This window comes from Aplidium turbinatum, chromosome 4 (assembly GCF_918807975.1).
Source record: "Aplidium turbinatum chromosome 4, kaAplTurb1.1, whole genome shotgun sequence".
In the NCBI taxonomy this organism is placed as follows: Eukaryota; Metazoa; Chordata; class Ascidiacea; order Aplousobranchia; family Polyclinidae; genus Aplidium; species Aplidium turbinatum.
Window position 1 is genome coordinate 27259334 of NC_137475.1, and position 27897 is coordinate 27287230.

The window sequence follows — 27897 nt, forward strand, 5'->3', positions numbered from 1 at the left end:
ACATTCAAGCCACCACTACCTATAAAGCAGAGGCTGAAATCAAGATGTCTCTTTGTGCCTGCCGCACAACAACTACCTAAAAACGCAGAAGAACTTGGTTTAAATGCGGAACACTGGACGAACCACATGTGGAACACGGAGTGGCAAAGCCACACCCCACGCTCCGTGACTTCATACCCGATGCCGATCTCCGTCCACCGGGGATGTCCATCGCAAGGCTTGCGTGGGTCACCGCCTGCGAACTGGCGTCGGCCGCATTCGTTCGGGCATGCACAAGTGGGGCCTGGCTCCTTCATCAAAATGCGAGTGTGGTGCCACTGAATAGACCACAGATCATGTCATCCACCACTGCCTAACCCACCGCCTCCACATGGTGCGCATGGTCTGATGGTCCTGGACGACGAGACTGTTGAGTGGCTGATGATTTCCTGCCCTCCAATCTAGCCTGGAAAGATCTGCTCATACGCCGATGATGATGATGACCATATCACTGACCATTCAAAAGACTACAACATTGAAATAATCACACCCCATGATAAAAGAAGAACACGCCACGTATCATCAACTGTCTTGCAGTTTGTTTGTTTTTGTTTTAGAATGGTGTTCTTTTATACACCAATGGGGAATTTCATCTTCATCTTCTTGCGGGTGCGGTAACCTATTTAGTAAAAAACTAAAGGTGGTATTATCAAAGATTGTGTCATCTTGCCCCCACCAAATTGAGTTGCTGAAAGTTAGCTTATCTTGGATGATCAAATCAAAGACCAGCTGCTCTGTGGTTGTCTTCCGGTGTGGTCCGGAAAACATCAATCTTTGATGGTAAAGGGATAGACCTCCTTTGGAAACAAAGGTTAATACAAAGAAAAAGTTTTTTGACTGTCATTCTGAGTTTTGCTGGTTTCTTTTCTTACGCACATAGCAAAAACGTTAGGGATAGCCTATTTTATTTTGCTTGAATTTTTGGCCAGCTGCATATTATGTTTAGACCACTCTGACCTAAAGTATATAATTTTTTGCTAGGTGGTACTTAAGATAGATCATTTAATTAAAGTTGAACGACAGAATATATGGACTTAAAAAGTAAAGAAATATTGATAAACCAATAAAAAATGCAGTGAAATGAGTATTTTTTCAACTTTTTGAAGAGACTTAATGTGATCAGAGGAACAAATCTACAAACACTTTATCCATTTTAAAAGGTAAGAAAGTTATTGTGCTTTTACACCAGCAATCAGAATAATTACACCAGAGCTGCGCTGCGAATGTGGCCAATATTGTAGTTCAGTTTGGATTCGTCACTTAGGCTACAACTATTTTTGAACGTTTGGTTTTTGTGTTTTTATGTCCAAATTTCTTTTAAGAAAAATGGAAAAATTGAAACACAAAATAAAAATACGATGTGAACAATGAACATCTGATAGTTTATTGATTAGTATTGAACTTTCTATATGTTCTCACACCTAGGCTATTTTTGATAGTATTCATGTTGCGGTAAATCCAAAGCAATGTTTGCTCTTTTTTAACTTCTAAATGAATTAACTCGAACTTCATAAACGTTACTAAAGTTCAAGTTCTAGTTTGACAAAAAGACAAGGCAGTCTTTTGAACTTACACCAAGACACTGATGAGCGCTGAGGAATACTAAAGGCTGGATGCACCATCAGCAAATCATGCTCCCATTAAGCAAAGTCATTCGTGGGTTATTTGTTTTCATTATACACCAACCATAATCAACTCATTAAAATCTTTGATTACTCACCCACAGAACAACTTTACACAAACTGATCCTCGATTAACTGTAAACACGATTAGCTTAATTGATTGCTTATAATATCCGTTGTTCGTGCATCCAGCCTTAAATATAACAGATTTTTTTTTCAAGTTTACCGCTGCGTTATTATTGAACAAATCGGAGGCTACTATGAAAATGGCTACCGACTCATCGTTTGGTGTCTTTAGCTGGGCACGTGTACCAGCAAAACAACTTGTTTTATATTTAAGTTGGTTAAAATTTTGCCAACATTAGATGCTACCATAACTTTGTTATTCATATCAGGATTCACAACTGTTCGCCTCAAAATGCTGAAGCCGTGGAGTTTTATTTTAGTCTTTGCACTGCTGTTGGAAAGTAAGTACAGTACATGTTCATATTTCAAATTGAAGTACGCTTCATTATTGCCGTGGCGGTTTAAGTTCGTAATTTTTTTCACTATAACGATAAGAAACGCTTTCAAGTAAATATTTTGCCAATCGAGAGTAGTCACAAGGTAGGTAGCACTTCCGCATTGGTAGGCTATCTAACTCCTATGAAAACACAGCACTACTCCCGTCTTTTGAATTCATCAACTTTCCGCGTAGTTACCCAGATAACAAGTTGAGATGAAAGTCCTCTGTATGAAAGCTATTGCTTATTCAAATTAATTCATGTTTCAAGTTACCTCAGTTTTTTAAAACTGCAGAGGTATGACCAAAAGTGTTCTAGTGGTGTTTGCAGTTGTGCCTAAGTCACAAAGATAAACTTAAAGATATCTATAAGACCTAGTTACTCCCATGCTCATGTCTGATCTAGATCAAAGTAGACTCATACAATCATATTGGGTTCAGATTTCATGAGCTAGCAACTCAATTCATATCACCCAACCACCCTGTTTAAACTGAGATTATAATGAATTTGAAGTGTTATTTTGTTTATTTTCTTTACACATTTCGCTTATTCTCCTTGACAAAATCGTATTTACTAAAAGTTGTGCTTTCATGTGTTTTAAAGCATCCAAAATCTCTAGATTCCCGCTTATACCTTAGCAGATTGATGAATCCTTTGTTGTTGTAACACAATTGTTAACTTTGTAGTAGAGAAATTAACTGGTGCAATTTATAAGTGCTACCAAGCCCTTTCCATTTTTAATAGTTTATACCAAGAAATGGTCTCTATCATGGAATGCAGATCTAGATTCCACAGTAGGCTTGCTGTTGCTTTATAAACTTTTAGTTTATATTTTTGGTTTATTTCCAGCAAAGAAAACTTATTCGCAAAACACAAACACCTTAAGTACGACGGAACAAGCTTCAACAGCATCAACGCTTTCAGCGATAATTTCAACAAATGCAACACAAGCTTTAGCTTTAGAAGCGACCACTGAAGAAGGGTCCAGTCAAGGTACAGACCAGCCGATGGAGACATCAATGTCAGGAAATGGAGCGGCCAATCAAACGTAAGTTGATTCCAACATCGGTTTGCTTATGTTGTGCTTTGTTGTCAACAAAACTGTTTGGTAGATTGGCAGGGTCAAATAATATTTGAGTATAAGCATGACTGAGCTGTTAGATTCAAAATGTTCGACTTTAATGCCCAGTTGTTTTTTTTTCTCACACTTTGTGGCACTATTGGAAAATAATTTTCTAACGTCACACCTAAGGCAGTGTTTTTGTGAACAATATTAGAGTTTTAAAAATCATTCAATCAAAAAAGAACCTGCAGCTGACCTTTCGTGACAATGTCGGCATCACTTGCATCTTCAAATAACTTGAGTGTCGTCGCACTCATAAACCTGAATAATCAGTAACTCACTTTTCTTAACAAACATAATATCGTGTTTGTTTTTCTGCATGTAACAAAACAAAACCAAGACAAACAATTTTCTATCGACACGAAACGAATTACGTACTTCAGAATCACTTCGTTGAGAAAGTCAGAACAAGGTGTCGTGAAGATTACTATTGTCAAGTAAAGTTGTTTGTAGCACAGCGTAGAAGTTTCGAGGAAGACACTATAATTTAGACTATTTTCTTTTATTAAGTTATTTTTTGTGTTCGATTCAGTTTTTGTGTTAATGCAAAACTCTAAAAGCACTAAATTGCTCAGTCAGATTTGTCGGTCATTTTTTCAAGTTTTTATGTCAACAAAATTTGTTCTAATCATAAACATTACGTTTGAAGAAAAATGTAAAGAAACACAATGAAAAAGAAAAGTAAAAGGCGATTTGCGTAAATCATCGATACAACAATAAAATGTTTAAAAACTTTGCATGCACCAATTTCAAGGAGGTTAGCTCCTAACATCTTTTTGCTCTTGGCTCTCCCAGTGGCCTGCCAATGCGATGCAGAGGTTCAAATTCCTGGATATGCTATTCTTTGATCCAATTTACAAAGCAGCTATCGGAATATGTGGTATAGCAGCACTGGAAGGAGCCATCTTGACCTGGATTTCTATCACATCTCGCAGACTTTGGAAATTTCTATCATACGAAAGAGGAAGAATCTCGAACAGTTTTTCTCCATCAACACAAATACCCGTTGATTTTTCCGTGTTAATGTTTTGTCAAGTTGCACATTATCTTGTTGTTTTTATAGTTTATTTTGGTTTCTAGCCTTAGTTTAGTTCCTCCATTAGTTGTTGCAAATTGTCTTCCAAACATTTAAAACGAATGACGGTATTCTCAAATCTGATATTCCACAGCACTTATCTATTGGTAACGAATCCAGTTTCATGTTGCATCGTCTACAACAGGGGTGTCAAATTGCGGCCGGCAGTACAGTTTTATTGGCCCGCGCCAAATTCTGAAAATATTGAAGTTAGACCGATTTTTAAGGACAAAAATGAGTGAAAAATGTAATGCAGCCCGCCAAGACTCACAAATAGCAAAATGCGGCCCGAGGCCAAAAAAAATTTTGGGAACCCTTGGTCTACAATAATGTGCCTCTTCCTAACGGCTGTATACAACAAAATACATAACAAGCCAGAAATTAGGTTACCATCTTGACGAACCCCTTTCTGAATTTTTGTCTATCGCTCAACTCTGTTCTGATTTCTGCAGTGGCATTGATGTATGTTTCTCGTTTTGTGATACTTTTTTCAACTGGTTCATCATGTCATTTGCTTGTATCAAATGGGTGTTAAATGAAGCGAAAGCCCTTTCAAAATAAACATTATAGGCTAATTATTTGTATTGATAATAATCTTTCCAGCAGCGTGTAGATGACCTAACGTAAAATATTCCTTTTTGTACGCTGCTTTTACTTTGAGTAGGGGTCGTTCTTCATTCAGAGTTCCACTTGGAAGTATACACTTTGGTAGCCTACTATATTTACTAAATCTTTCCTGTATTAATTTTTTTATATACTAAAATACTAAAGTCATTCTTTCATTTTTAGGATCTTTTCCATTTTTGATCATTTTACCTACAGTTCAAGCAAATTTTCAAAAATAAAATAACCTGTTTTGATCTTCTAAATCACTATGTACTGTAATCTTTGTGGATGCTTATATTTATTGTTCATTATTGCTTGCCTACTGTTTCTACAATTTACACGTTATAATTTCGGTAAAAATCAGTAGATCAGACAAATTAACTACAAAGTGGACTTCAAAATATTTGAAGAGTACTAGGGGAGAGTGGGGCACAATTGGACATGGGGTACAATTGGACATCGCATTTTATAGAAAAAATTGGAAACTCTGGAAGTCCCTGCCTTGGCAAAAAATTAGTTTCACATTAGTCGTTGTACTATGAAAATTCTAAGAGTTTGTGTTGGTCGTGTATTGAGTTTGGCGGTGGGAAGTCTTTTAGCACCTGTATAGTAAAGAAGCAGAGGTCGACAAAGATTAACTTATTTAAACAGCTTGAATCAATGGGCCACAAACACAACAGTTAAAACGAACGATTTTATACGAATGGCAAATGACAGAGAAGTTTGGAAGACCATGATCGCCAACGTCTGTATCAGATCAGGCACATAATCATCATCATCATAGTATTTTTAGCGGATTTTGTTTTAATCGTATTTTTTTTATGTAAAGCTAAGATTTTTAGATTTTTTCTTTTTCTGTTCAAGCCATATACAGTAAAGTATCTTTTCATTACCTTTGCTTTGACCTGACTTTTAGAACAGGTTGTCCCTGCCCAACTTTAAATCGATGTTGGTGTGTGGGGCACAATTGGACACAAATGTTGGGGTACAATAATTGGACAGCAACACACATGGTAGATCATACTGTAAAAGTAGTTCTTTTAATATTGCATGGTCTCATGCAACGCAATGTCATTTAAACGTTGTAATAACATTAAAAATAAAAATTTTGGGAGACAAGATAAAATTTTAGGAGGGGGTAAAATTGCTTTTCCAAGACCCCCCTCCCCGTGGCAACGTCCCTGATTTTACTGCAATAAACAAGTAAAATCTATTTATTAGAGTCCTTGTCAGTTTCTTGATTACTTTTGTGTTGGTTTAAACTGTTGACGGGACTTCTATTTTACTATTTTTTGTCCAATTGTGCCCCACTCTCCTCTAGAAAATAAAATGACCGAAAGGAAAATAGAAAATGATCTTGAAGAAGAACTTCGTAACACTTCGATGAGAACATTGAAAGATTGAAATTGTATATGGAAATATCTACTGAGACTATGTGCCAGCAGCAGGGAAATGATCAGCTGTTGATGAAATAAAAACTTTCCCTTCAAGTACTCAGGAACATATAAACTGTGTTAACTTAAAATGAACACATTCATAAGTCTGATCGGTCGCTTCGCTTTTCATGCCAGTGGTTGCTAACATCAGGACCATTGTAACGTCTGAACTTGCAAGAACTATTTTCCTAAATGTCACCATCTAAAAGTGGTCAATCCCTCTTGAAGGTAAGAAGTGCGCTAGGTTTAACCTGGAACTTGGGCACTAAAGAAATAGTTTAGCATCACTTAAAATTCTTAATTTTCAAATGATGTTTTCTCACTTTATTTGCTTTATTATGTTTCAGCCTTGGAATGTCCACTACAGAAACAATTACTGAAGAACTTGGGAACATCTCTTCAAGTAAGCAGAGTAGTATATGAGCAAAAGCTATGAAATTCAATTTTTAATTTTCTTTATTTAAAATTCTGTTCATTTTAATATTATACAGAAATAAGTATCATAAACATAGCTTAATTATGATATACTGCCGTACATATCACACACAAATCTGTTTGATTTGTGCATGAAAATTAGGTATGCCTAATTGCATTGAAAAGGTATTGTGTCATTGAAGATGTGCTGCACTGTAAACTGCTTCTTATATGATGCTGTTACCATTTGCACAAATAATAATAGCAGAACAAATATTTTTGTATTGAAAAAATGATAAGATGAAATTATTTTACCAATTGCTTGGTTATTTCCGTTGTCAGGCAATTAACATCTTCAATACTTCCATTTTATGAAATCTTTTGTTATCAAAAGATTTACCTAGGCTAATTTTAATATGTACATGATCATTAGAGTTGCGTTACATGCAGTGAGTAACGGGTCCAGTGAGGTACTTGCACACATGGTCCCCAAAATCAAGATAAAACATGCATGTTTTTTTTCCGTTTTTGCAAAAACTTTTTGCTAGAGTTGCTCGTTCAATCACATTTTATTGACCTAAAAAACATCCAGATAGAACACGCGTATTTTCAGCAGTAGAAAAAAGGGTGGAGATTTTGTACACTTTAGCTGCCGAGTAAAAATGCAATATTCCAAAGAAATACACATTGCTCACCCAAATAGTCAACTATTAAATTAACATCCTCTGGATGTGCTTTGTACACTCACTATACGGAATGCTGGGGACACCGCAGGTGGATTTTTGAAGTTTTTCTGAAAGACTACCCAAAACATGTCATAAATTTATATAGTAATACGTATAAGCTTATACTTCAAAATATAAGTTATTGAAATACTTTTATGGGCATGAAAAAAAAACGATTTGAAACTTATTGAAATACTTTTATGGGCATGAAAAGAAAATGATTTGAAACTTAACTTTCCTTTCAAGTAATTAACTTAACCTTAATTTTAATGTTAACTTTGTAGCTGTAACTTGTACTGGAACTTTTTATTTCTATAAATTTAGTCAAACACAAAGTGTGCGTCTTTAGCAAAAAAATAGAAGATCAAAGCAAAAAGCGACCATACCAAGATAAAAATTGTCCAGATTTTCTTTAAAGCAAGCCCCTTTGACCCCATGTTAACTTTTTTTACTTTGTTTATCTCACTATTTAGGCTACATTGTTCGTTTTGCTTGAAATATCTGTGTCGTTAAACTTCTGGAGAATTCCAGTTCTTTTTCTTTATCCTTTACTGTACAGTATACACTATACAGTACTTTTAACGTATAGCTAAATCTTGGCTTAGGTTTAAAGACCAAATTGCACAGATATACACAATTTTTGCAAAGATAAAACAAAGCAGAAAACAAGTTTTTTTCACTAATTTTGGTAAGCTGAGTTTTACCTTTTCTGATATTTTTGGCCAAACTGTTCTTAACTAACAAAGGGTTTAAGTCGTTGCCAGCAGACAAGTAATTAATATTATCACACATATAGCCTACAGTAGAAGCGATGATTTCATCTTCAAAATGCACCTTGTTTGACTTTACAAAAATATAACTAACAACTAGATGAGTTAAAAGAGAATTGGCTGACGTTTTTACAACTTTAAAACATAAACTCAATAATATCCTGGCATTAAACAAAATCAAATTAATTTTGCCGTTACAACTGGCCATCGCAGCTCACCTTATAAGTTATTCACTATTAATGAATGTAGTTTTAAATAATAACCAACAGCAGCTGTGCGTCATGACAAGTCATCGCTATGGCAAATTATATTGAAAAATACGCAATCATTTATAAATCAATAGAATTCTCAAAATGATATTTCTAAAAACTATGTTGATGTTAAATCACAATCCCTAATTACGCAGTATCAGTAGTCTAGCAAAACAGTTGAATTTTAACAGTTGAAAAAAATCAATTTTATTTGGTAAATTGTCAAAATCAAAGATTTTAGAAAGTTTTTTATAAATCTCATTATCATCTCATTTCATATTTTAGCATCGCTCCTTTTTTCAACAACGCCGCTACTTTCGGTGAGCACAACAGAAGAATCTACCGTGGAAGATTCTACCGCGCAGTCTTCGACGCAATCAAGCACCACTCGAGGGTCTACGACCCAACCACCTGCCTCTACCACCCCGGAAGTTGCCACCACTACAGCGGCAGGCAGTTCATCTGACACGATCCTGGCTGTCGTCCTGTCTTGCTTCTTCGTGATACTCCTCATTTTCCTCATCGTGCTTTACTTCTATTGGTCAGTGACTAATCTTGGTTAAGTAGTTTGTATAGAAATTTTTCAACCACTTTTTCTACAAAAAGTATAAAAACTCACAAAATATAAGAAATATGCTACAGATACATTTGTATAATCTTAACTTCTGGACTAGTTGTGGGCAGACTAGCTTTGAACTTGATTACTACTTTAAAATAGCATTTTTGCTTGAAATTTCTAAAACATCTGGCAACACTTTTTCTTAAAGCATCTGTTTTAGGAGGTAACATGGTTTAATTGAAACATCGGTTTTTCTGAATCCCTACTTTTCACCTTAATTTTTTGCTGTGAAAAAGAATGGACTGGTTTGGAGCGTTACTTTTTCTTTTTTGACATTAACCAGAGTTTTGACTGTTTTGCGAATGGTAGTGTAGCGGCACTGTTAGTAGTAATCCGCCCATATAACTAAAACTTTATTGGTCGATCAAAAGGAACTAAAACTAAACTGCTTTTTTCCGTTCATTTTCATTGGGTTAGGACAAAGCCATCTTCAGTTAGAAGGTCATGGGTTAAGGTAAATATTGTAAAAAAAATCTATTATTTTGTTATGGACAGTATAAATCATTGAGGGCTCACTAATGCATCATCTAAAAAAGAACCAGGAAACAGTGCTTGGAACCTGTTAAAATTTTTGTGCGTTGTCGATAAGTCTTGAGCTATCATAATGCAATTTTTTTAATTATTGTTAAAATAAAGTTTACATTCTAAGTTTTGTCAAATCTAGAGCCGCTTCACAGGAGTTAAAGAGTCGCATGGGGTTTCGGAGCCGCAGGTTGCCGATCCCTGAATTATAACTTCTACATATCACTAAAATAACTGAAGAAACTTTGTGTCTACAGTAAACAGAAAGGAAATCCATGCAGGAAACTATCGGACCGAGAGAACGTCACACTTCGGCTGACTCCAGCTGAGAAGAATGGAAACAGAAGAAGTTTAATCGGCAAACACAAAGTGAGCTCAAAATGTAACACATCACTCTGTTTAGAGATAGCTGAAGTTTCATTGTGTTTTGCAATTACTAGTCTTGAAACAAAAACAAAAACTTGAAATTATTTGTCGTGATACCAACAACCTGTACAAAAAATTGTTCTGCCTTGTGTTGGCGAAAATTCAATTTTCGAAAAACAATATTCAGAAAATGGGAGTATTGAATGCAAGACCTGCATTGCCATGAAATGCTCATCGATGTCATGCGTTATAATAAAGTTCGCAGCAATACGTATTGTAAACTTGACCGAAAACAAAGAAGGAAATCAAACGTTCAGAAAGTTACGAAATGAAGATTTGGAGAAATATGGAGAAAATTGGCTGGAAAGCGAGAGTGACAAAAAAAGAAGTGTCTGAGTGGAATGGAGGACAAGTGGGCGTTGATGGGCATTAGTTTAAAGAGGAAAGCATGGTTAGTTAGCCATTTTCTAGGTGTGAATTGCTGCAATACGTGTTGTAGCATAAAAAGCTGAAGAAAAATTAATATACGTTATGACGTATTTCTTCATCTTCATTTTGATGAAAGCAAAAAACTTAAAATTGTAAAGTAAAAAGTTCCTTTTTCAAATTAACATCCCATACCTTTACATAGGTTTGCCATTTCTAGCAATGTAAATCCGAGACACATATTAAAAAATGCAATGAACTTATCGTAGGCTTATTTCACCAACGAAAATAAAAAGAACTAAACAATATTTATGAGCAAATCAATCAGGTCTATTAACATTTTTCTGTACTAATTATAGCACCCTTTTTCAAAAGTAGGCTACAGTGTTCGATTTTATCTTTTTATAAAATTCACTACATGTCAAATCAACATTAATTTTGCAAGTAAGGAGAGTTTTGACATTCTGTCTTAGCATTTGGCCTCTGTCATCACCCATCAGTCCACATATTGTTCGTAATTGAAACAAATTGCTCAACTGATGCTGATGTTCTAAGCTTAGGCAAACAAAGCACAAACTCGACAAGTTTTTGAAAGTTTGGAATGGGGTTGTGCGATCCACTCGGTGGCGCTACAACTGGGTCCTAGCAACACGCTCGCAGTGATTGCTTCAAGCTTTAGCACGCTTTGCGTAACGCGCGTAGAGCTGATATGGGTGGGATGGGAGTGCAGTGTTCTGTTGATGTGAGGGTAAGAAGGTGCATATTACAAAGCTTGATACATTTTAGGTTTGATTTAACGTTGCTGTGGCTATAAAAGCAAATAAGTAAACAGGCTTTTCGAACACATTGCATGACAAGGTATCGACTTGTGGTGACAGGCTGAGAGGGAGACAGAGTAGTTTTTGTAGCTATAATCCTTTAATAATGTCCTTGAAGTCTATGATTGTGCTGTCTCTTCCTTGTAATAATAAATTGAGATGATTTAACTCCGTAAACGTGTCAGTTAAATAAGCAAGATTTTCTTCAAAATTATCAGCATTCATCACATCAATCAATTTTTTTTCAATCATGCCATTTTGTTTTTGGATTTGTTTGGCAGTTTGCTTCTTTTGCATTTCACTATCAATTTTATTCTGCATAAATGCCTTTACTTCTCCTCTTAGCTGAAATAATCGATTCAAAGTATTGCCTTTTGATTCAAAGCATTTGCCTTTTGATGACATTAAATAAAAACTCTTCTTTAATGTCATCTTTTATTTTCTAAGTTAATGGACGTAAACTAGCATCTGTGCACAAGATCGAACTCCAGTGGACTCATCCACTGCAATGCTGAACAAGCCAGATTCTTTAATTTCCTTCACAACAGTCTCCTTAACATTTTCTGCCATTTCAAAAATTTGTCTCTGCACTTTTGTTGGATAGTGAAACTTGCATACTCTGCCATCACCTTTTATATAGGCTACCAAGTACTTATAGGCTACTTGCATACCGGCATGCCTTAACCATTTATATAGGCTACCAAGTAGCCTACTTGCATGTTTAACTGTATGATGATTGATGAATCAACCATGTTTGATGGGTGTGCGGAGCACACACTCTGAATATACGCCACTGCAATATCCAGGGTTGCCATCGACATGGACCCCAAAATAAGGACAACAGAAAAATTAAATTTTCATACAAAATAAAACAAACGTTTTTGAACAAATCTCATCATTTATACGAGCCATTATATATCACATGCCATATTGTTTGCCAGAAACAATGTGTTCCAGCAACTCATTGTTCGTAAAAAAAATACTTTGTGCATATCACGACAACTCAGGTCTAGGTTTACTTTTACTGTAGTAGGGATTTGGCTGTCATTCTACTAAGTTTATTCACTAATTGTTGAAAATAAGACAAAATAAGGACTCAAATCAAAAAGAAGGACATTTCCTAGCAATAAGGACAGTAATATTTTCTAAGATAGAGTTCTTCAAAATAAGGACAAATCTTAGAAATAAGGACGGTATGGCAACCCTGGCAATATCCCTGAAATGGGGTGATTTACCGATTAGGTCCGTGTTGTGCACCGTCTTCCTGGCGTTCAATTAAAAAATGGTTTTCGATTTCGCCATTTACTCGACAAACCTCCTAAGAAACTCGAGTTGCTAAGCGATCTGTTTCCGACGGCCCTCCCTACTGTACACTTATTTAATTACAAGCACTTTTGCAACTTTATGAGAATTTTGTAACTTTATGAGATGTTTTTCTTATTTTTGTATCACTCTGCGTTCCAACCTTCTAAAAACAAACATGTTTTGATAACTACAATGCATATCCGAATCATATTTTAAGTTATTCTTTCGCCCACGCATAACCAAGCGCTGTACAACGCATCGTCTTATGCTGCGCAAGACTAGTTCTCGTCTAGAAGGACCCAGTTGTACCGCCGCTAGTGGTTTCGTGGTATCCTGTCGCACAACCCCATTGTTATGTTTTTGTTGATAAAAGTTTGGAACAATTGGATCCACATTTCTTCAAGAGATGTCGTTGCATTTTGTCACGATTCTGTCCTCTCACTTTTAGACATTTAGGCTATTTCTTTAGCCTACCAAAACGTGCTCATCGAAAGGGTAGTCGATGTTGATCATTGTTTCTGAAACATTTTGTTGATATTTTGCGCAGACCCACTAGAGAAAGAGTTGATAAAATTGTTAACACAACAATTGTTTTTTTTTGCAAATCTCAAATTGAAAATTCCGGGACAAACTGGTTAACCGGGCGGGATAACCGGACAAGGCCTTAAAATCGGGATTGTCCCAGCTAAACCGGGACGTATGGCAAGCCTACCTTTACATCAATTTTAAGCATTCAAATGTTGCTCTTTCATTTTGTCTACTCTAGAACGTCATATCCTTGTAAAATCAACTTTGATTCTTGTTTCAGTTTGAGCGGGATAAAATGATGGTCAGCACAGACCACTTTGAAAAAGAGTATTTGAAAAAATCATCTGATGACAACAGGCTCTTCAGAATGGAATACTTGGTGAGAACCTTATCATGATGAGATATAGAACTGTTTCTTCATTGGGTATTAGCCTACTGTAGGCTATAGGCCTAAGGCGATTCTTGTGAAGCCTGTACCTACGTAGCCTACCTATTCCTTCTAGCTCAAAAAGGCAAGACGTGATACGGCTGCCTATAACCCAAAGAACTAATGTATCAATGTACAAGAACCTACTAATTTGAGAGCTGACACAAAGGAACTTGCAATAAAATAAAGTTAACCACAATAACATCTCTTGCTTTTATTGAAATACAATAATACGCTTTTTTGCACCTAGCAAAGATTGTTGGTTCAGACGCGATGGAAGCCTAAATTCACATTATGATTATGCCACATCTTCGTCACAATTTCAGTTTTTTGTAAATCTAGATTTTAGAACGTTCACACCAATGTACACTGTAGGACTGTAAGTACATTATTACATAATATGCGCTAAGAAAGCAAAAACCTCAACTGATACACAATTTAAAAGGTGTTGCGTATGACAACTTAGTTTTAACAACCTGGCTCAGAAAACTTAAGTGTTCGATCTGTTTTAAACTTCAAATAAATTTTGAACCTTGAACTTGATTTGGACCAGAAATATAGGCCTAGGGCCTGCTTATTACTCTGAATTGCCTTATAAAAGTATTGCAAAGGTTTTCAACCAGGCGCCTACGTAAGGGTGAGGTGTTACGGTCAAAACTCTGCCAATTGAGCTTGAAATATTAATTTTCTAAATATATTATTACTTATTATGATGTTTTTGCATAGATTATCATTTCTTTTTCATTGTCATAGCAACCTACTTACGTTTAATGCCTGTATTGATGTAAGGCAAGACAGTTTTTTGGAGTGGTGGTCTAAAAATATGCTGAAAAGAAATGCAGAGATGAAAAACCTAGCTGGTATCAAAATGTATAACTCCTGACCTACTGTAGCCTATGCTTTCGTTGTTTTTGAGTCTAGTAGAACTATTTAAAGTAAAACTGGTTAACTGCCGACCCAGGCTGGCCACCCGTGCGATTACCCAGACTATAATTGTTCACTGGTGACAAGTATTCAGTAGCTTTCAATTGGTTACAGTTTGCACCGTAGTAGACCACTTCATTTGGCATCTATCAGACCAACTTGCTTTAGTTGCTATTAGATCTTAACTTTTAAAGTTGGTTCCACTTATACATCAAGAAGATTTCAACACATTTTTTTCGTTTTATCTTTTTTGTGCGTTTGAAACGAACATGAAATCCGTGAGTATCTTTAAAGTATCAACGCGCTTAACTTGATATTGTTTTCGTCTGTTGAAGATGCGTTTTGCGAGCCAATGACTATGTTGGCGCAAATCGGCGCTAGCAAAAGCTTAGTTATTTTTTTTTTTTAAAGTATGATGCTGGTTACCGTAATATCTGTATATCACAAAAATTTTCTGAAACGTTAGGTGTACAACGTTTGATCATTTTAGTGATGCAGTCCTTCCTTCACTTGAATGCAAAAGTAACCAATTCTAGACGGTGCACGGTAGTAAAGTAGGAAACAGTTTAATTCAAGCAATATTTATGTTGACAAATGCATTTTAGATCAAATTGTTGCAACACCGCAATCTACCTCCAACTTCTATAAAAAGTTAATTGCTTCAATGCGTCCTGGCTTCAACAAGCGCAAAATCATTTGTAGACTGGGTTTTATAAGATAGCCTACCTTTTGAAAATTCCGCTTCGGGATGCAACAGAAAGGTTATCAACGATAGTAATTTTATTTACTTGCTCTTCTTAACAATGCGCTCTTGATCGAGAGTTCTCTTGTTTTTGCTATTCTATTTGTTGTATAATTTTTTTTTTGCTTGGCTACTTCATTAAGTTGAATGTTTGAATTTGCTATCAATGAAAGAAGGCACTAATTATCGGTTACCATTGCTCATTCATTTCCAGGCTGTTCATCAGGATGCCGGGGATACTCACGAAAGTACCAAGTTGGAAAACCAAGCCAAGAACCGCTATGACAATATATTGGCATTCGATTCGACTCGCGTCGTGCTGACGTCAACGCAGAACGGCTACGGAGATTACATCAACGCAAATTACGTATCGGTGAGTTGGTTTCAGTTGCGCAGACTATTGCGATTTCTGACAAATTTCTAAGGTTTCAACTAACAGGAACAAGAAGCCCATTATTTGTTAGTTTTGATATCGATTTACAGAACTCAGTTGAACGACGATGCCACACAGTAAACACTGACACAAACTAATTTGGCTCATTTAATGTTATGTGAACCGCAGTGTCCACGGTTAAGGTAACGTAGAAATCGGGACTTTTTCAAAATCATATTTTAAAGGTTTGTTGTAATTCATTCGTACCGTCAGTGGGCGCCAAGTGTTGCTGATGTTGCAACTTTTGCAGATCCGATTGTTGATGGAATAGCTCTAAAGAAAAAGATTGTTTTCTTGGGTGGGGAACCAAGCATTAGCGTTACATCTTTTTATCTATATTCTTCTTCGTAGTATGAGCCTTTGCGGCCGAGGGTTTATCTTTTTACTACCTCAGATTCAAGATGTTTCTGGACTACGCTCCACTTTATTAATATTGATTTTGTGTAAAGTTTATAAGAGGATTTAAATTGGGGATTCAGTGTCCGTAAACACTGTGAGGTCTTGTGGTTTTTCAGGGGAGCCCGAAAGTTTCCCATTAGTAAGATTTCACTCTTGGCAAGATCAGACAAATAAGATCAGAGCTTCATGCGCAAGCATCATTAAAAGGTTTATACTATCTAAATAGAAGATTATACTATCTACAAAGACGCACTAAGTCTGCAATGGTGGAGTGGGGCTACGACACGGGCCCAATTGCATGTATCTGTGGCATCGAGCCCCAAACCGCGGACCACCTTCTTGTTTGCCCTCGGCTTACCACCCGGTGCAGTAGGTGGGACCTGTCAGTGTATAACTCCGTTGCGGAGGAATGTGTCAATCTGTGGTGTGTCAACGAACTTTAGAAAACTCGATAGAAGAAGAATCATAAAAAGGTAGCCCATTTAAAATCCTTTAATTTTTAAGATGCTTTAGGTGCTATAAACAAACAATCGAGTGATTACTAATTAGACCAAGTAACATTTTATCAACAACGAAGTTTTACGTCAAGGTGTAACAATCAGGCAAAATTTTAATTTAAACCTTTGCGATGTTTTTATCTAGGGTTACAAAATTGATAAGCAGTGGATAGCAACGCAGGGTCCCAAGGAGGACACTCTGGAGGACTTCTGGAAAATGGTGTGGGAGCAACGTTCTAGGACGATAATAATGGTTTGTGTTTTTTTTTAAACTTTTGGAAGCGCTGAGTTATTCAAGCCTAAATTTGTTTTAAAAATTTAATATTTAGTTAAACTAATTATGGAATATCAAATTTATAAAAGTATTATCTCATATTTGTACAGTATGAACTTTCAACACTCTTTTTAAAGATTTCTGTTTTGAGGGAACAAACCGACAAACGGTTTTAATTGCAGACAATTTACTGATTTTCTTTGCCCAGAAATTTGCTTTAAATTATTGTGAATGTGTTTATGAATCTCTTCACCAACGCAGTTTTTAACATTAATGGCTAATTGTGGTGCGTTATTTTGTAGATAACAAATTTAACTGAACAATCTCGAGTGAAATGCCATAAATATTGGCCCGACCACGAAGACTGTGAAAATGGATCTCAAAGCTACGGAGAATACAATGTAACTCTATTAGAAGAAAAGCAAAGAAATTTTTATGTGTTGAGAGTCTTCACATTACACAAGGTGAACTGTTAGTAAGAAGCGTTGGTTAGACTATAGGCTACTGTATAGTTTTGTGTTTTTTTTTGCTATTAAAACAGATTTTTTTTTATTTACATATAGAACGAGTGAAAGATGAAAAATCAAGGATTCTGTTTCTTAGGTTACTTCTCGAGAAAGAGCGTTAAAATGATGTTTCATAGCCTACGCAATAAAAACAAATAAAGAAAACGTTTTTGTTACGATACTGTGGTTTTATATAGATGTTAAACTCTATCAGTCACCAAGCTTTTTTCATTTTATTTTTTCAATCTCATGAAAATTCGAACTGACTTGAGTGTACCGAACAAAAAAATCAGAAATTTTTGTATACTGCAAAGTTCGGGTTGCGCAGAAGCGTTTCTTCTTATATTATTAAGTAAGTATTTGCCAATACTATAGCATATGAAGACTAAATAGGACAGAAAGGATTACAGAAAGCTACTGAAGCTGGAGAGAGTGTAAATAGGCTATTCAAGTCAATGGTTCCTCAATATGTATTATATTGCATCTTGCCAAGAATTCATAAGTTCAATGGGGTATTGTTAAAAGTGTAAATGTTTTGTTACTGTTGTCTTTAAGACCTATTGACCAAGTTATGAAGGCCTGTGTCGCAGGACTCGGAACCAGAGCGCACTGTGAAACAGTTCCACTACACGTCATGGCCGGATTTTGGAGTTCCAGGAAATGCTTCCCAACTGCTTCAGTTTCGAAGGCGAATTATTTCAGCAAATCCACCAGATGCAGGTTTGATTTGATAATAACATGCAAATATCGATCTATGGGCTATTTCAGCAGCTATGTAATTATCCTAGGCAACACGATGCTGAATAACCTTATTAGTTCCACATTATTCAGATAAAAGATGCTAGCAGCAATGCTAGCAGCAAGCTTGTTATGAATCCATACTCATTTATCACCAATCCTCAAATTAGGGTTTAATAAACAAAACACACATAGCGGTTAACGTCAACGTAATAAGGTAGTAGGTAGGCTATTAACTTAAATAAGGAGATTGTACACTACAGCTTACAAACTAAAGATTGCATGCAACTGAAAAGTCTTCACAACTAAACGATCTGCTGTATAAGTAAAATATCGCGGCAGGTACTTGATTGTTTAAACGAGCAATTACCTACGTCATAGTACTGCAAGGAGAAGCAATACAAATAATTAAGCATAAGACAAAATAAGAATGGTCAGTTGTAATGTATAACAAGCATCAGAAATAAAAGCTCAAATATTTTAGAAAATGTCAAAGATATTGATTGCGTAGTTTTTGAGTAACTTTGTTTGGACAAATATAAATATTAAAATTAGCGAGTATAGAAGGACGTTCATAGCTTGAAGCTGCAGGTTACGTCTAACTCTCTTCAGGAACTGTCGTCAGAATAAAACAAACCTAAATGTGGAGAAGTATTTATAGTAAAAGGAATATTGTTCCTTCTACTTTATATACTTCTATAAATCATAATAGAAGGAACGATATTCCTTTTACAATAAATACTTCACCACATTTAGGTTTGTTTTATTCTGACGACAGTTCCTGAAGAGAGTTAGACGTAACCTGCAGCTTCGTGCTATGTGCAACCTTTTAGTCGCCATTTTCAAGTTCTGTACCAACAATCAACTCTTCAAGTATAAAAGTTTAGTATCAAATTTGTAGATCCTTTACTGAAAATGATGCCAAATTAGGCTTATGGCAAAGTATATTAAATTACTAATACGGTTATATTTTTATTAATAAAGCTTCCATCAACATTGACTCGTTGTTTATAACATCTGGAGCAATAGTGACGTAATGTTATTTTTTACAATGGATTACTTGGTGTGTAATCACGAAATTATGTAGTGTATTACAACGTAATTCACAATGTTCCACACCCCTGGTCGTAGTCTTGAAAAATGGAGCAATAGCAAAGCCATGAAAATGATTGATGCAGTGGTTTGGTAAATCCATAAATTCATATAAAACTTAGTGATAAATTCAGTTCGTTTCTGTTTAATTCTGAATAAATCTTCAGACATTTTCGCTTTCATCTTTCGTCTGGTTTCACCTTCTCATTGCTTACCAAACATTGTACAAAAGATTAAATATGCCATGTTATTGCAAGCACCGTAGGCCTACCGAAAAATGGTTGAATCTCTTAAATTGCGAAAGTAAGCTATTACAGGTAACCTACAATATTTTTTAAATTAGCTTGCCGTGATAAAATCGATTGACTTATTTGGTTAAGAAGAGACGTCATTTCAAAAAAAGTCTAATTGCGCTATTTTACTGTTTCAATCTGAAATCCCAATATTTGGTATCCCAAAGTAAATAGTTTCAAACAGTTTTCTTTCAGGTCCAATTGTGATCCACTGTAGTGCCGGAGTAGGAAGAACCGGAACCTTCATAGTCATCGATGCTGCCATCCGACAGGTGGACGTAGAAGGAGGAGCTGACATCTTTACCTTCCTTAGCAACATCCGAGAACAAAGGATGAAGCTTATTCAAACTGATGTAGGTGGATGATGAAAGTGGTGAAGTTGACGATAAACAATGTTAACGATTTGAAAAAATATCACTGCTTGTCTATACTTGCCTAATAGGTAGGCTGATTGGCCAAGGTCTTAACCTGAGAGGAAATCTTGCTGTCACTTGGCAAGGATCTTAACAAGACATAAGGTAGACCTAGACCCAAACATGTTTAGTTCCTTTTTATGCAAATTATGAATATCTTTCAAGTTAATTTTTTTTTCCAGGTGTTTGCTCATTTTTATTTGCGGTTTGGACTACATTTTTTTTTATTCAATATTATGTTGACTTCGCAATGTCACTAAATAAAGCTTTGTATACGGTACTTTTTGAGAAAGATAACAAGAATGATTTAGGATGAAACAGGAGTTACTTCTCAATAAACAATTAAGCTATATTTTGATCCTATTGTAGGCTCAGTATGCTTTCTGTCATAAAGCGGTAGTGGAGTACATCAAGTATGGGAACACTGAAATGGCACCAGATGAATTTGTCGAAAAAATTAGCAAAATCAAGTCAGTCTATTTCAATACTTTTTGTTATAGCACGGTATATTCGTATTAACGACTTGTGACTGTGTTAATTGTCATTCAATGATGGTTCTCACTTGCGTAGGCCTTCTCAAAGAGTTCAGAAGAATAATTTTTTTAGAAATTGTTTTCGTTTTGCAATAATGATAGATTTTTTATAATCCAAACGGAAATAGTTAGCATAGCAAGCAATTATATGTGAACTGAATAGGCCTTGCCAACAAAGTTGAGAAAAATACACAGTAACAGTTAGAACTCCATGCACAGAAGTTTTCTGGTGTAATTTACTTGTAATGTGCTCAATTTGTCTTCACGCATAAATAGGCTTCATTTTTCTTTCACGTATAAATCGCTAAGTTTCACTGCAGTCGCTAAGTCTATACGACTTTATCTGTCCATTGGTTGACAAAAATACGTAACAAAAAAGCGTATTTTACTGGTAATTAATGCTATCTAAATGAGCTTTTAAATTCAGGGAGGAACACGACAGAGGAGACGAAACGATCCTAGAAGATGAATTTCAGTCGCTTTTAAAGATTCCTCTTCTGAAGGACAACATGCAACATGGAAAGGCCAATTTAAAGAAGAACAGGCTTTTGCAAATTGTTCCATGTGCGTTCGAAAAACGTTCATAAAACAAGTTACCACGGTGAAGTTAGCATTGAAATCGACTTATGATAGATTAGGCTTGACCTAATCTCTAAAGATTCAGTCCATATCTTCTTTCCTTAAATCTTTGTTTTTTATAAGAAAAACAATTTGCGTTGTTTTTTATTTCAAACTTCAAGCAGTGCTATTCGTATTTGGTTGCACTTTATGCACCATTGCTGTTAATCCATAACTTTAACAACCCTGCACGAAGAAATTATCATTGATCAATGATCAGTCAGAAAATCACCCGGCTAATAGCAGAAATGTAGCCTTATCATTAGGAAAAGCAATTTTTTGACGCAAAAAAAATTAAAATTTTGACTTTACACGTTACAAGGATTGACGTTTTATGAACTTTTATTTTTTTGTTTGTAATTATGAAAACTCTGTATCGGCCTGAAATTTCGTTTATGGACAATTTACAAACTGAATAATTTAATATGAGAACCAGTTGTAGTAGTCATGCTAACTTTTTTACTTTAGCTGATCACTAATCGTGTGCGTTTTGACTCACAGATGACTTCAACCGAGTGGTCTTGCCAAGGAAACCAGGCCAGGAGAAGTCGGAATATATCAACGCATCCTACATTGACGTAATAATTTTGTTTTTTTGGCTTCTGTTGAAAACCTCCAATGGAAATTTTTGAACACCTAATATTATTGAACCAATGTATTTTGTATTGCACTATATCACAACTTCTGTGTCAGGAAAACTAACTGGAAATTGTCAATTGTGTGTTGAGAACCAGTAGAACTTTGTCTAAGCTTACCAATACTAAAAGTCAATTTTTTGATTTAATTTTGTGAAAATGAGGAATAAGCTAATAGAGTTTGTCAAACACTGTGAAAGTAAGCACACAAGCTTGTGTGAGAAACTTTTTTTTTCGAAATAAGAAAATCTTTGTTGCAGTCTTTATTCTTGTCATTTGTTTTTATTCTGTACGCTTTACAGGGATGCTACAAAAAATCAGCTTTTATAGCAACTCAAGGACCGCTTGAAGAAACTGTGCTGAATTTCTGGACAATGATTTGGGGAAATGGAGTTAAAACAATCTCCATGATAGTCAAGTTGAAAGAAAAAGGTTAAAGTTTAAAGCAATATCGCTTTTTGCCGATTTTCCATCAAAAAGATACGAATGTAGCCTATGTTGTTGGTGAAAAGTGCCTATGTCTGGTGAATGTGGCCTATGTATGTTGGTGAAAGTGAAAATTGTACTTATTTTCAATGACATGAAAGTTATTGCATCAGTACAAAACTTAGTTTTTTGGCTTTGTTGGCTTCTTTTGTAGAATGCCGTGGTGTAAGTAAGGAAAGTGGTGAGCATTTAGCCTAATCTTTTCTTTTAACCTGCATAAATTCTCCTAATTTACTTCGCCATGTTTATTTAATGTTTTGTTCAAACGAAGTTTGAGTGGAAATGGAATTTCTAACCCAACCTCGAAATCCACACCCTATTTGACATCTTTCCTTTACAATACAGGAGAACATGCAGTACGCAGGTTTCTACAAAATCACACTATTCGATCCATGTTTGAATTAATGTACACCCTCCTAATTGCTTGAAATTGAAGATGAACAAGTTTCATTATGTCGTTTTATTTCGCCTAATTATATTAAATCAACATAATTATTCAAAGTTGCTGTTAGGTAGGCTAAGGTATTTTCAATCAATCAATCAATTGTTTATTTTATCAATAAGTTTAGTCCGCCCCGATAGCTTAGTTGGTTAACGCATGACATCGTATACGAAAAAGCTTCAGGATCAAGCGTCGCTAGTTCGACTCTCGGGGTGTGCGTTTGAGCAACGTATTTTAAGGACTGCTCTCCATTCAGTGGCACCTAATTGATGGAATAATTCCGCGGCAGCAACACTCTAACAATCGGAAAACTTCACTCTACCAATCTCGGTAACCTGCGAACCTATCAAGGCTTTGTTCTTCCGAGAATAAAGATTCAAAACCAACCATCCATTCATCCATCAATTTTAGAGTACCCTATACTCCACCCACCAATTAAATTTTCTTCTGGATACCCTACTGGGTGCAAATTGTAACCAAATAATCTCACTACAGTAGAATTGAAAATGTAAACATATTTTTTCTGACGCACCAGGACTTAGCACATGCTCGCAATACTGGCCGGAGAGCGAAAACGAACCAAAGACCTATGGTGACATCACTGTCGTTCTGACAGAGCAGGAACACTTTCCAGAAAAGAACTACACTGTACGTCAATTCAACGTATCTCATGTCCAGGTTGGTGAAAATTTGGTTGGTTGTTTCGAAGACGCTCAAACTAGGCGGAAATGTCGTGCTCATATTATAATTTGTCTGTGCCCTAATTTTTTGTGTGCAACTGCTGCAGATGCAAATAACACGCAGTTAAATGGTTTAATTATCATTTCAAATAAGTCTGTAAGTGGCAGTGGTTTTCAAACTTTTTGTCTTGGCGGACCCCTTTTGGTGCCTTCGAAGCGCTCGAGGACGCCTAAAAAATTTTATCTGAAATTTTGATATATCGCGTCTCCTTATGGAATCAAATGTTTCATAAGTTTCAAAGCGACACACTAAAAAGAATTTGCTGAATTTGAAGAAGCTATGTCACGACTTATGAGCTATACTGTATATTGTCACACAGGACCAAAAATCAGTAATTAATACGCTGATTTAATGTTTTTCTATAAATATTATCAAAAATTAATAAAATTCTAGTGACTGTTACAAATAATTTGTCTCTATTTTTTTTTGTAATCAATATTTCGTTGCAATCACTGTCTTGGCAAAACTGTCACTGCTGATAGACTGCTTACTAACGTTTGTATTTTTAAGTTAATTATTCATCAACAATCTGTTGTCTCAAACGAATTAAGTTGAACAAAGCCAACATTGCTTTATTAAAAGATTTAACTCATTTATATGATTTTTTAGTTAGGAAACCAAACCTTTGTGCATGTCCTTTGAAATTGAAATGAAGGACCAGAGCGTTGCAACGTACAGTTTGAAAATCACTGTAATACACAAATAAAGCATAACCAATTTTAAATTTCGAAATTAATTAATCATGATACAAACTTGGAAATTTTTACAGACCCCTTGAAATCGTTTCGCGCACCCCCGGCAGAATACCAATGTTGTAAGGTGTAGCTAAATTCGTCAAAAATAATCTCACAATTGCAAAACGGATACTGAATGTATTTTTGTATTGAAACGCTTTTCTTGTTTTCAGTTTCCAGACAGACCGAGGCCATTGAAGCAGTTCCATTTTTTAGGCTGGCCTGACATCGGAGGAAGATCTCCCGAAAACTCTGATAACTTCATGAATTTCATCACAGCTGTTCTGCGTAACTCTGAGGACCATCTAAGCCCTATCGTTGTACACTGCAGTAGCGGTGGAGGACGAACAGGCGAGTGTACAATAAAAGCAATAGAAATACTAAAAACGTTTCAACAAAGCACTAAAATTATAAAAGTAGCGTTGAAAATTTTACTCCTAAAGTCATCTTCCAAACATTGAGGATTGCTGTAACTTAATCTTACTTCAGATTTATTATTGCAGGAGTGTTTTGTTGCCTGGCAACGCTACTCGGGAAGCTTGAAGGAGAAAACTTAGTTGACGTCATACAAACTGTCAGACACTTGAGAGAGCAGCGTCCACATTTGATCCAGACCCAGGAACAATATAACTTTTGTTATTTCGCCTTTCTTAGTCATTTAAAATCAAAACAATCTCCATTGTCATTAATATCAAGATCAGATGAAGAACAACAAGAAGACAGTACAGAAGATGAAGAAGAGGAGCAGGATGATGAAGAAGATGAAGAAGAAGAAGAGGAGCAGGATGATGAAGATCAGGAGGAAGAAGAGGACGAGGACGATAAAAAAGATGAAAATCAAAGTTTTGTAGCATCAGAAAAAGTACGCTACAGTTCTTTCTATCAAACAAAAACGCTTCTTTTTTTCCTTAAGTCGGTCCTTTTTAGAGATTATTTTTGGTTTCAAAAGCAAACAAATAGCATGTAATGATGTCATCGTGACGTGTGTACAGTGCGCACATCTTTGATTAAGCGAACATGAGAGTCATCTGCTTCGATACACAATAATACTTCAACAGACTTTTCTACCTCCAATCATGGATCAATTAATCATTATCACAACGTTTATTTCTTTTACAGGACGACAGTGGAACCGAATCCGAAACAGAACCTTGACAACAGCGCCAACTTGATTTGAAGTCATCAGATGACACCACATTTTCCTAACATGATGATGCGATTTTTATCACTTCGTGCAATATGTTTGTATCGTTTTTACACCGCGTACTTGTTCAGAAGAAACGTAGCCAAACAAACAAAACGATTTGTACGAGACAAAGAACGCTGCTTGGTCATCTCGTCATTCAGTGAAAAATTCAGGCTTGTTTAAAAGTCATTGCCATTATACACACTCCATGACAATTTCTTTTCAACTTTAATTGTTTTTCATGTAACGCAAGCTTTCAAAACAATATTTCTCGACCTTAGAAGTTTCAAATTATGCTTAGGTCCTCCAGTTTTCACATAGGCTACGGGTAAGCTTAGCTATATTTTTTTACGTAGCCTCCTAGAAAACGATTGAGGCATGAGGTTGGAAATGCATGACACAATGAGACCAATACAAAACCAACAGTCTGTTTACCTTATTCAAATATATTGATTTCACGGTGTTATATTTGAATTGAAACACCCTTTGTTGAAGTTTCAGAGTTTTTATAGTGGTTGAAGTCAGTTTGAATGAAGTCATGTTATTGTCCTGCTGGCCTTCGGTCTGCTAATAAGGACGCTTGTTGTTGTGTTGAAATGCCTAGTCGTCCATTTAGTATACACAATCTTGTATATTTCAGATACGTTTATACTGCAATGTATTGTGGCCACTACAAAAAGAGTGGTCCATGTCAAGCACAAAGCACATAAAACAAGTGAAATCATTTCTGTAAAGTTGGATCATCAGATGGTTTAGATTTAGAAGCACGTAAAAAGTGAAACCGATGGCACCGAGACAACGCCAATAGAAATAAATTACCTTGACTCTGCCAAAACTTAAAAGTGAACCCGGCAGTCGGCACAGCTTCAAGTTAAGAAGGTATCAAAACTGTGTCAAGTTACAATGATTGTTAAAACGCGATTGCAACCTTTTCAGCAAGGCAAGAATAGCCAAGACTGCAATCACCACCGTCTTCGGAGCAAGCACAGCTCGCATAAAAGACATTAGGATCATGCGTGTTTGTTGAAGTTTGTGAGGGGGTTCATTGGTCTTCGCTTTTTTTAGATTTGTTCTCAGGACAGAGTCAAGGTAATCTATATCATTTATTTCTCGTGTTATCGAGTTCTCTTTTTGCTGCTTAGATTATGAGACTGTGATGATTTTATATGCTTCTGTGTACCGTATCTAGAATAGACAGTATTATAGGCTTACTGAATCCTGAAAAGTTGCTGCTACTGTTAAAAAGATTGCAGCGATGAAAGTCCTCATTAATTGCAACGCAAAGACAAACCTATGAAGATGATGAAATAGGTATTCGTCAAACAAACATCATGTAAGCCACGAGTGTATTCATGCATGTTCAATGAGCAATGCATGACAATATGTAGGCAATTGTGCAATTAAACATGCATTATGTACTGTAGGCTATGTGTGGCTTTCGTATGTAACTTATGTCTTTATAAACATATCTATGACTTTGCATGTTGTTCGGCAGCCTAATGTAGGCTAACTAGAATTGGCACCAACAGACACGTGTTTTCCCCATGAGGCTGCGGGCTCATTCGTATCGCATATTGTCAAATTCGGACATATCCCTAGAAGCTAGAATCGTCCGGCAGAAACTTTCATATTTTGGCCACATAATGAGAAGCAAATCAATGGAAAAAGACATCATGCTTGGTTTGGTGAGCGGAGGAAGAGGAAGGGGGCGCCCAAAAACAAGATGGCTTGACACGATTGTAAATGACAGTGGTATGGGAGTGCATGAATTGAAGGAGGCTGCGTGGGATCGAGAGATGTGGAGAAAGATGACGTATAGAGTGACCGAGAGTCGTAAACGACTGAACGGATGATGATGATGATGATGATTGTCAAATTCAGTTTGGATTACGTATTTTTTTAGTTTTGTTTCTGGATAAACATTTCATAATGTATATAATAATAAAATATACATAATGTTCGAAATAATTTAATTTTGTATTTTGTTTCTTGAACTATCTTCTTGTCACAGAATAATCACTGTCACTGTTATTAAAAGATTCCAAGAATGGATAGAACGGATAGAACGAACAGAAGCTGAAGTTTCTACTGCAGTTTATATCCAAGTTTGTTTTCACTACCGATACAAGCATACAAACCGATGTGATAAAAAAAATACAAAGTACCCTATAATGTAGCCTACGACAGTATTACCGAATCTGATGTTGTCAGTTGGTCAAGCATGTGGTCGTGTTTGGTTAATGTGAAAACTGCAAACTTGTATGATAGTAGTTTGAAAACTGCAAAGAATCGTGTCTTGTTACGTTTAATCTTTTAAAATCAATTTTACTACGAGTGTATTATAATCATTTGTATTCTGATTTAGTTGTTTCATTTTTGTGAGAAAAATTCTTTTTATCTGCCCAGTGTCCAGTTGGTCTAGGCTTATTAAGTTTATCATTTACAATGTTGTGATGCTTGCAAATTATTTAAAATACAATTTAAGAAATGCTGAGAGACTGAATATATTCATCAAATACAGGGTGGCCCAGCGAAGCGTAGATTGGATTAAATTCAAACACATTTCCCGACTACTAACTTACTTGTATTTATTACAGATTTATAGTATAATCATCCTAGGTTACTATTTTATTTAT

The 27897-nt window shown here is 35.8% G+C and overlaps 1 protein-coding gene across 1 annotated transcript; it reads left to right on the forward strand.

Moving 5' to 3' along the window:
• The first annotated feature begins 1040 nt into the window (after positions 1 to 1040).
• LOC145769526 (receptor-type tyrosine-protein phosphatase epsilon-like) lies at positions 1041 to 27757 on the forward strand. Its single transcript, XM_082581176.1, has 20 exons — positions 1041 to 1199; positions 2057 to 2128; positions 3014 to 3212; positions 6752 to 6807; positions 8850 to 9105; positions 9963 to 10074; positions 13429 to 13527; positions 15456 to 15614; positions 16716 to 16823; positions 17147 to 17308; positions 17941 to 18070; positions 19669 to 19826; positions 20256 to 20356; positions 20847 to 20983; positions 21539 to 21615; positions 21975 to 22104; positions 23136 to 23278; positions 24249 to 24426; positions 24579 to 24937; positions 25195 to 27757. The coding sequence occupies exons 2-20, from the start codon at positions 2080 to 2082 to the stop codon at positions 25228 to 25230; spliced, it is 2649 nt and encodes an 882-aa protein (XP_082437302.1). The 5' UTR covers positions 1041 to 1199; positions 2057 to 2079; the 3' UTR covers positions 25231 to 27757.
• The last annotated feature ends 140 nt before the right edge of the window (positions 27758 to 27897 follow it).